The sequence below is a fragment of the Pyrus communis genome, chromosome 6, assembly GCF_041283825.1.
Source record: "Pyrus communis isolate YQ-2024b chromosome 6, ASM4128382v1, whole genome shotgun sequence".
Lineage (NCBI taxonomy): Eukaryota > Viridiplantae > Streptophyta > Magnoliopsida > Rosales > Rosaceae > Pyrus > Pyrus communis.
In genome coordinates, this window is record NC_142570.1 from 20,223,908 (window position 1) to 20,234,584 (window position 10,677).

General features: G+C 36.9%; 1 protein-coding gene across 1 annotated transcript; it reads left to right on the top strand.

Moving 5' to 3' along the window:
* The first annotated feature begins 6,874 nt into the window (after positions 1-6,874).
* On the top strand, positions 6,875-9,542 carry LOC137709947 (increased DNA methylation 1-like). Its single transcript, XM_068448922.2, has 8 exons — positions 6,875-7,621; positions 7,706-7,805; positions 7,923-8,002; positions 8,173-8,411; positions 8,561-8,647; positions 8,764-8,863; positions 9,005-9,203; positions 9,321-9,542. The coding sequence occupies exons 1-8, from the start codon at positions 6,875-6,877 to the stop codon at positions 9,428-9,430; spliced, it is 1,662 nt and encodes a 553-aa protein (XP_068305023.2). The 3' UTR covers positions 9,431-9,542.
* The last annotated feature ends 1,135 nt before the right edge of the window (positions 9,543-10,677 follow it).

Here is a 10,677-nt window from a genome sequence, read left to right on the forward strand (position 1 = left end):
AGATCATAAAAGTCTCCAGTACTTATTCACCTAGAAAGATCTTAACCTTTGATAGCAAAGATGGATAGAATTACTTAGTGATTATGATTGCATGATTGAGTATCATCTTGGTCGTGAAAATGTAGTGGCAGACGCACTTAGTAGGAAATCCCAAGGCCAAATTAATACTTTACATGCTTTCCGTATTCCTCTTCTCACAGATTTGAGGTCTATTGGAGTGAAGTTAGGGGTGGAAGATCGAGAAGAAGCTTTACTTGCTAACTTTCAAATCAAGGTGATTTTGATTGCTCGTGTACTTGAGGCTCAAGTAAATGATGGAGAAATTCAGGAATTAATTGAAGCAGTGTCACGGGGGAAAAAGAAAGATCTTAGAATTAGAGAATCTGATGGCATGCTTATGCAGGAAAAACGGATGTAAGTGCCGAATATTGCTGAACTGAAGAAAGATATCCTTGATGAAGCATATATATCGGCCTATGCGATGCATCCTGGGAGTACCAAGATGTATCACACTATTTGACCTTTTTACTATTGGTCTGTCATGAAAAGAGAAATTATTGAATATGTGAGTCGATGTGCAATTTGTCAGCAAATTAAAGCAGAGAGAAATAAGCCTTTTGGGTTAATGCAGCCACTTTCTGTTCCCTAGTGGAAATGGGAAAATATTACCATGAATTTTGTGTACAAGCTTCCCTGTACGCGAAATGGATATGATGGCATATGGGTGATATAGATCGGCTTACTAAGTCAGCATACTTCATACCAGTTCAGGAGAACTATTCCTTAAGCCGATTAGCTGAGTTGTTTATATTAGGAATTGTTAAATACCACAGGTTCTGGTTAATATCATTTCTGATCGGGATCCTAGGTTTACTTATAAGTTTTGGCTGGCATTTCATGAGGCACTTGGTTCGAGATTGTTTTATAGTACGACATATCACCCCCAGATTGACGGACAATCCGAGAAGACCATCCAGACATTAAGAATATGCTAAGATCTTCGTACTACAATTTGGTGATGCTTGGCATAAGCATTTAGATTTGATAGAGTTTGCTTATAATAATAGCTATCATTCTAGCATCGGGATGTAACCTTTCAAGGTACTCTATGGAAAATCCTGTTGTACTCCTTTATGTTGGTCAGAAGTTGGTAGGGCATTAGTAGGCCTAGAGATCGTTGATGAGACTACCTAGAATATTCAGGTAATTAAAGCTAACCTGAAAGCGGCATAGGATCGACAGAAGAGTCTAGCTGACAGACACGCTACTGACAGGGCATACACAATTGGAGATTGGGTATTTTTGAAATTATCCCCAGGGAAAAGCGTAATGCGGTTTGGTAAGAAGTGTAAGCTAAGTCCTCGCTACATCGGACCTTACCAGATCACAGAGTAAGTCGGTGAAGTTGCTTACAGACTTGAGTTCTGTCCAGAACTGGCGAAAGTGCACGATGTCTTTCATATTTCTATGCTTCACCATTATGTTTTTGATTCGTCACACGGATTACCTCCTCAGCCATTAGAAATTAATCCAAATTTGACAATGACGAAGAGCCAGTAACAATTTTAGATTGGAAGGATAAGGTTATGAGGAACAAAACTGTGCGCATGGTGAAAGTTTTGTGGAGGAACCACTCGGTGGAAGAAGCCACCTTGGAGACAAAGGATCGTATACGAGATATGTATCCACGCTTATTTTCTGGATATTAGTAGTTGTTATGTTAATGTATGAAATTTCGAAGATGAAATTTTCTTAAGGGGGTAGTTGTGACGACTCGTCCTGAATTATAATATATTTTATCCTCGAGTGCATTGAAATGACTATTTTGCCCTTGTGGGCCTTGTGACATGGATGTATGTATATAGTCTTCAATCATTTTTTTTCCATCGACGTGAGTATATGGTATTCGACGTTACGAGAACGTGGATGCAAAATTAGGGCCGAGTTGGGTACATAGTGGAGATGTTGTACAAGAATAAAGGAATTGGGTTAGGTTTAATTGCATGAATCCAAAGCATGCAACCCAATTAGGGCTTGAGGCCATTTTAATATGGCCAACCCGTGGTCACACACACACGCATACGTGCAACCTACATCCTCTCTGTCTTTCTCAAATTTTCTACCCCGTTTGTACAACCAAGAGCATTCACCCTTAAACTAAACCAAAACTCTACGGATCGAACTTGGTGTTTCCAGATTCTTACTCTTCTTGAACCCTAGAACACGGTGATACCTTTTGTTGAGTGGTTTGACTTCGAAAACCCGAGACTCTATAAGCTCCAACGAGGGGTGTAATTTTCTCCGATGTGATCGCGAAGGTTTTGGCTAGTTTTGGGACTTAATAAGGTACTATTCTTGCTTTACTAGCACTTTGGAACAATTTTGGAGCAGTTTTGACGTTGGGACACTCGGGTTTATTGAGTTGTAGATTTGGCCGGACTATCGAAGAATTTTCCAACCATATACCGTTGGTTTTAGGACTCTAAACAGGTAAGAACATGTTTTACTCATTTAGAGCTTCATTTTGGTATAATTTTCATGAAATTTGATTGAAAAACGAAGAAGATATTAAGGTTTAAGAATTTTCCAATTTTCAGCGACTCAGACGGCAGCCGGCGACGGAATTCAACGAACCATCGGAGAAAACAGAGCATATTCTGTCAACTTTGACAGAATATTCTTAACAGCGTCAGGTATATTTAATGGAATATCCTATTATTTAACGGCATATTCCCTAATAGCGTTAGGGTTACCGTCAATGTGCCAGACACGTGACTGCGTGTGGCCAGCACGTGAGACATTGGAAAATTATTCTAAAAACATGGGGATACTCGGGGTGTTGAGTAGGCCACGATAGTATATTCAAACACCCTAATTGAGCAACGTATGAGAAGCTATTTCATAGTGATGGTTATGTGCTTAAAAATAACATTAAAAATGTTGTTTCACATATAGGTGAGACGTTTCCAGAGGACAAGCGTAGACAGGCGAGACTTGGGGGTTACGACCAGGCTACATACCAATGAGTGGGCTTTTGGGTCACACACACACACACACACACACACACACACACATATATATGCCTTATGTTTCCCAGAAACTGTTTAAATGATTTTTACGTTTTAAATGCCATGTCGTATGCATTACATATTAGAATATACTTTAATATAGCTATGCATATTACTGCTTAACACTGTGTAGGCTCATGTAAGCTTCAGATGAGTATATAGCGATGGTTGTGATGGTAGCGTGTATGATTATGATGAGTTGCTTTTAGTGATTTATATCCTGCACCCCGGTGTTAGTGCTCCGCCCGAGGGTAGGGCCTAGCCTTCATGTGATTGCTCACCCCCTGCACTATACGCTCACCTTGGATCCAAGACAGGTGCCAGCTTGTCGTACATACCACATTAGGTGGTTCCGACTCGTAGGTGACTTGCGATACTTCGCACAGCCTTCATGTGATCGTAGCACTTGAGCGTACTTATTTACACCTAACCTGTCGTACAGACCACATAGGTGGTTCCGACTTGTGTGCAAGATTTGATTTGATTGTTGAGTTATAGATTCAGTTGTACAGGTCACGTTAGGTGACTCCGGCTGATATGTCACTTTATATTAGTGCAATTCACTTGGCTTACTTATTCATGGTTGAGATGATTGTCATGGCATACACATGGTTTGGTTATTCTCGAGTATAGTTTTCATATATGTTTACAGTATTTTTTTTTGGGAAACTTATACGGGTTTTACAGTGAGGGGTTATTACATTTGAAAAGATAAATGGTTTTGAAAGTTTTTTTTTTGCCCGCTCACACTTTTTGTTTTGCGCCCCTCTAGGTTCTAGATAGAAGTTCGTGTCGGTGGCTCACGAGGACTTCACGGCGGTTCTGACAAAAATTCACCAGTGTAGGGCTTCTTTTATGATCTGTATAATTAGTAATTAAACTTCTAGACTGCATTCTGATACCTACGCTCTGGTTATGTATGTCCTTTACTCTAAACATTTTCACTCGCACTGATATGTTAGTCTAGTTAAGTAGTGAGCAAGTTTTTATTTATCCGTATTTTCATATCACGTTCACTTCCGCACAGCGCACATGGCTACGTCATCCTAATGTGACGGCCATCATACCTCGATTGGGGTGGGGGTGTGTCAGAGTTTCCTAATGGAGGAGTTTTATTTTTATTTTTTTGTTCTTTTTTTATTTTATTTTAGGTCTAGAAACAAAATAGTTGTGCACATTCTAAATTTCAAGATAAAAAAAAAGATTAATTAGGTGTAGAAATAATATAAATTGATTTGAATAAAATTTTCCTGAAAAGAATTAACGGTTACTTTCGACTATGGCATGCTTTTTGTGAGATTCCATTAGTTACAACTCAGCAACAAAGAAGTGAACCGTTATGCGTAAGAAAGTATCTAGTTACCAATATGTGTTTAAAATTCAAGTTCTTAAGTCGTTTTAATTTGTTTAAACAATTTAATTTTTTTTATTTGTTGTGTGTCTACATGATATCCATTTGTCATCCACCTAAGCATATACGACGCAACGCTGTGTAAAAAAATGGAAACACGAGGAAGACTATGTCATGTGAAAAAAACCTCGCGGCAATATAATGTGTTTCATGATTTTTTTTTTTTAATTAATTGTAGTAATGATTCTTAATTTTTTTTTTTTCAAATTTCATTGTAGTTACTAATTTTATTTTGAATTTATTGGTCCTTACACTTGGATTTGGCTCCTCTCTTGAGCAAGAGAGACGGATCCTCCTGACCCAAACACATGAGTCTTTGAATTTTGATTCAACGACTACAAACAGGGAGCCCCTCTAAAAGTTATAATAATTGTAGCCGTTGGATCAAAATCCAACGGCCTATGTATTTGCATCAAGAGGCTTCGTCTCTTTTGCTCAGGAGAGGATCCAAATCCCTTACACTTTTCATTTTTCCAAGTCTTTAAAATGTGACATTTACTAGGCTCTAGTTGCATGCAATTTCGTAGTTTTGCCCAGTGTTTCAGTATTCCCTGAAACAAGTCTCTAGCCGTTTCCACTTACCATTTCTTCCCACCACCATTAAAGGGCAATTTAGTTTTTATTTTTTTTCCTTTAGAAATTTCCATCGCATATTCAGATCTGAAAGTTTGAAATCGAGATGTTTAGGATGTCCTAACTTTATGTTTTAGACAAGTTGATGACTACAGAGGAATCGGCTGACTGCCGTCCCTGTTGGTGTAGGTCTCCCCGTTCCATCGAACTTTAGTAGTTATCATTGCTTCACATTTGAGACGCCGATAAGAAAGAGATCAGAGGATCTTGAGTAACGTCTTTTTCTGAGCTATTTTAGGTAATGCTTTCTCCCTTTTACATTTTGATTTTTCATAGACCTGAGAAGATTCAAGATTGATTTACTTCATTGTTCCCCTTGTTGTCTCTTGAGTTTAGATTTTCACGATTAAAGCAAAAATCTCACAAGTAAAAGTTTTGATTTTATTTTAGACATGATCTAAGATAAATGTTAGTGGTAAAATTGTTAAACAAATTTCCTTGATTTTTGTTATTATATAATATATATATATATATATATATTTTTTTTTTTTGCTTCGGTTATATTATTATTATTTTTAATTTTATATTTTTAGAGGGAGGAAAATTGGTGGGGATGGAACCCACACTAAAGTGCATAACCATAGAATTTATTTTAATTTTATAATTTTTTTGCAACAAATTTGATTTTATAGTTTCATTATATATCTTAATATTTGTTTTCTATTTGGTCTTAAGGACTTAACAGTCAAAATCAATTTTGGGAGGGAAAAAAGAAAATGAAATATTAGATAATTTTAGGGAGTGGTTATTAGAACTAAAGAAATTATATATACTGCACAAAAGTGGTGGTTAGCAGTAAAAAGTTTCTTAGTGCATAAGTGATGATTGTGCTTTCGCTATTCTCTACTGTGATGTGATTAGGATTAGATTGACCTTCATTAACATCCGAATCTGCTTAATATTTTTCCATACCATACTCAGGAATTGGAATTAAATTTGGCAATCTATATATCATATATGTTATGTGGTTGAAAGGAGATTGGATATATTGGATAGTACTCTTGATCTGTATTTTGATTGTTGATCGATCATTTATCGGATATGGATCACACTGTCGAATTAATATACTGAAATGGTGGTCGGACCCGGAGTCAAGAATACAATTATAATTCCATTAATCTTACTTTTTCAGTCTAGTACGTTCCTAGTTGTGAAGCATGTACTTCTCAATCTTTAGCTAAATTTGCTCTGATAATATCTGTTTCGTTTGTAACTTGGATGGAGACGGCGGCTTCTTCTCTACTTCAAGGCTGCTTACACTCTGGTGAAAATCCTTTGCCAGTTGATCATCATAAGTTTGAGTTGATAACAACAACACAGCCTTATCCCACTAAGTGGGGTTGTCTGTATGAATCCTAGAACACCACTGAGCTCGGTTTTGCAACAAGTCGTCATCTGTTAACTCCAAGTATTCCGTGTCATAATACAATTAAGCAGTCTTTTAATACTAGATAGAGAGGAAGGAGGGGGGGGGGGGTGTTTGTAACTGTCCAGTCCTGTATATCTTTTGACAGTTACTCAGACTATACCTGTTCAATGCTAGCTGTTGAGTTTTATGCTTATTCAATTACATAAGTGTGAATTGTGAATAAAAATTAAGGAGAAAACGGAGTCCATTAATAGGAATGGAAACAAATAAAAATCAACCTGCAGATTATATGGTTATCTATGCATATATTTCTTTCATTGTTTCTTTCTTAAGCTTTTCTTTTCTTTCCTCCAGACCAAAATTACAAAAGGGGAATATTGCTGGTCTAAAACAATGGTGTACAAGCTGAGAGAGAGAAAAGAAAATTTGGTCTATCCGAGTTTCTGCAGCAGCTCAGAGTCGGAATATGAAACTGGAGCAGATATTTCTGTTGACCCTGAGTACACAAGAAAGCCCTCAAGTGCTAGAAGATATCCAACTGATGTTGAACAAATGGCAGAAATGGCCGGGCTCACTGCATGCTCAACTGGGAATTTACAGTTGCATAGGCCAAAACAAAGTCGCCCTCGAAAGAGTAGTGTGCCTAGGACAAAAGCACGAGCTCAATCTTCAAATAGAGATCGTGCTGGATCATCAAGACACAGGAGAGATAATTTTGAGGATAAGAGAACTATTTTATCATGGTTGATTGACCTACATATGATTGAGGATAATTCGCCAGTCTTCTATACGGGTCAGACAGAATTGATTGGATTCATAACAAGGGGTGGTATTTTGTGCACTTGCTGCTACAAAATTGTTACGGTGTGGGATTTTGAGGTACATGCTAAAAGTGACTTGAGAAGGCCTTACGAACACATGATGGTCAAGAGCAATGGAAAATCCCTCCAACAATGCTTGAAGGAGGCATGGCTAGAACACATTGAATCTGCACCACAATTTGGATTCAATCGTATCAAGCACCGAACAATGGCAGCAGACCAAAACGACGATTCATGTATGATATGCGCAGATGGAGGAGATTTGATATGCTGTGAAAAATGTCCGTCGGCATGCCATCCCTCATGCATGAACATGGAGGTGAGAGACTTTTATTATATCTTTTCATCAATCTTTTACGACCAAGGTTCTATTTTACAATTTCCTTCAACTTTTTAATTGCAGAGTGTTCCCGAAGGAGCATGGTTTTGTCCCTACTGCATCTGCGAACATTGTGAAACTGATGACGGGAAGTTCCTCATATGTTCGCTGTGTGAGAAGAAATGTAAGTTTATACTTCCTGACTGTCATATAATTTGTTTCTTAGCTTTTGCATTGTGAATCTTTCAAAATGAGAGACAATTTATAGCCATTACTTAACAATAATGAACTTTTATGCTAGTTCATTGGAATTGCTCTGTGCCAAATGAAATAGATCTCAATCGCTCAAGTTCATCATTTTGTGGTGAGAGCTGCAGTGAGGTACGCACGTTAGTATATTTTAGATACCTCGAAACTTTCTCACTCATAATTTTGTTTGAGAATTATGTTTAATCTATTAATGTCTTTGAACAAGTGCAACAATTGCAAAGCAAGTGCATCCTGAGATTTATTCATTTATCAAATTTTGTGTAAATGATCTTCTGTAACAGGTTTTTGATAAATTGGAGTTGATAGCTGGGATCACCAATCATTTGGACGAGGGATATTCTTGGGCTCTTCTGAAGAGAGAAGATATAAGTTTGGGAGGTCCTGCTGAAAGTTTGCACAAAAAATTAGAATGCAATTCCAAGATTGCAGTAGCAGGGATTCTTATGGACCAATGCTTTGAGACCATAATCGACCGCTATACTAGAACCAATGTGGTTCAGAGTGTAATATACAGTCGGGGGTAAGCACAGAAGTTCTTAATCATCTCATTCTTTTGGTTCCTTTTTTCAAGTAAATGGGTAAGAAGTGTGAATATTCATTTACCATCACCTTATGACTAAATTCCAGATGTTCTATATGTTTTGCCTGTAAAATCCTTTCTTTTCTCAGGTCCAATTTGAGTCGAATAAATTTCCAAGGTTTTTATACTGCTATCCTGGAGAAGGATGATGAAATCATCTCTGCAGCATCTATAAGGTACTGTTCATGCATGTGTGACGAAGATGCATATATACACACTCATATGGATATATATATTAACTCATAGTTTTACATGATTTTGAACAAGAACATCATTCTTTATGTTTCTACAGAATACATGGAAAGAAGATGGCAGAGATGCCCTTTGTGGCAACCCAAACGAAGTATAGGCAACAAGGAGCGCTTCGGAAGCTTCTAGTCTGTATTGAATCTGTAAGTGGTTTCACAAGTAGATAGATATACAAGTTCCTTACATCTTGACGTTGTGATTATATGTTAGTTAACCTTCCTTTCCTTGGTGATTGTCATGGACCTAGTTTTCTTAAGCAAACCTCGTACTGATTTTATTTTCAGGCCCTTTCCTCTTTAAAGGTGGAAAACCTGGTCATTCCGGCTTCTACAGAAGTAGTTGATATGTGGACTAAAAAATTTAATTTTTGCCACATAAAGAGTTCCCTGCAGAAGAAAATAGTCTCTGCAAACACATTGATGTTTCCGAAGGCTGTCAGGCTACAGAAAAGCTTGTTGGATGCTCAGGAAGCAGATACTGCAGGTCTCTCTATCTCTCATACATACACACACATCCACTACACAAACAGACATACGAAGTAATTTACTGTATAAAGTAATGAAGTTCATCCTCTAATCTGTTCTTGCTTTTCTTTTGCAGCCATGGAAGTTGATGTAGTTCAAAATGAGCACCATCAACATAGATATGAAAGGCCGCCTTTCATTGACTTAAATCAGGACCCTTCAGAAGAGGATATTGATGCATCATAAACCAAACATTTAATGTAATTTAAACATGCGAACTGCATTGCATGTATATACTTTCTGTAATTTCTGTCTTACATGAAGCTTTGTCAAGCATGCAAATAAGTTTGAAATCATTTATCGTACAAGCCCAGAAAATAAATGGGGATTTAATCCCATTTAAGTACAGAATGAGTCATAAGCACAATACCTGCATAAAATATGTTCCTTTGTGTTGGATTGACGAATTTAGTGAAGTGGGGTCACTGGTGGATTTAGCCACAGTGGCCATGGTGATTGAAAGTATATGATTGCGTCTCTGATATTGAGTTCAAAACCAGAGTACAAAAAAACAAACGAACAAACAATGATGAAATTACAAAGAAAGTCAATGCGAGGTGTTAGGACTTTGGGCGTTAGGATTGAGTTTGGTGGGATTGGGATTCGAGAATAGGAGATGTAACTGTGTTTGGGACTTGCTGCAACCTGTGGTCTGGTTTTTTTTTTTTTTTTTGTTTTTTTAAAGCTACAGCTTGTCGTTTTATTAATTTTTTTTTATAAAGTAACCTGATTCAAAATTACGTCACTTTGACCATATAATATTTTAAAATAATAATAATAAGAAGAACAACTCTTTATTGAGGCATTTTATCAAATAGTTGGAGGGCATATATGAAGAACAACTCCAACCTTCAAAAGGGAAGCACTAAAGTCATCCGTGGTAATTTACCAGAGCTTGGAGCGTCAGCTGATCCCCCTTGTCCCTTAATGGGTTTGCCCCTGCGTGAGGGGGTGTGTGAGGATGTGAAGGTAAAAAAGTCCCACATCGGTGAAAGGAGAAATCTTACAAGGGTTTATAAGAGTGTGAGCTACTTCTTATTACCAATTAGTTTTATAATGAAACTTTAACTTGCTTTAATTTAATTGAAACAATTTTGATCATAAAATTTCGTATAATTGCTAGTCAATATCTCAATAGTGTAACTTATAATTGAAAGGCATAAAAAAAATAGAACTTTAACGAAAAGCTTCCGGTACTGTTCATTTTAACGAAAAATCATATTTTTACACTAAAAAGTCAATACTCATACTATTCACTTTATTCTTTATTTTGTCCTTATTGTTAAAACCCAAAATTTTCAAACAATTTTCATTAGTTTTCCTTAAAAAAAAAAAAATCTCTCAACTACCTTTTTGCATTTTTATCACCACAAAAACTTATCTGAAGGCTTCATGGTTATTAATTAAGGGAAAAGGATCCTCGTCAAATCCTT

Excerpts from the sequence above, each read along its gene's own strand:
- LOC137709947 (XM_068448922.2), top strand. The coding sequence starts at position 6,875 with ATGGTGTACAAGCTGAGAGAGAGAAAAGAAAATTTGGTCTATCCGAGT. Across the intron at positions 7,806-7,922 it reads TTCGCTGTGTGAGAAGAAAT|TTCATTGGAATTGCTCTGTG; the intron begins GTAAGTTTATAC and ends CTTTTATGCTAG. Across the intron at positions 8,003-8,172 it reads GTGGTGAGAGCTGCAGTGAG|GTTTTTGATAAATTGGAGTT; the intron begins GTACGCACGTTA and ends CTTCTGTAACAG.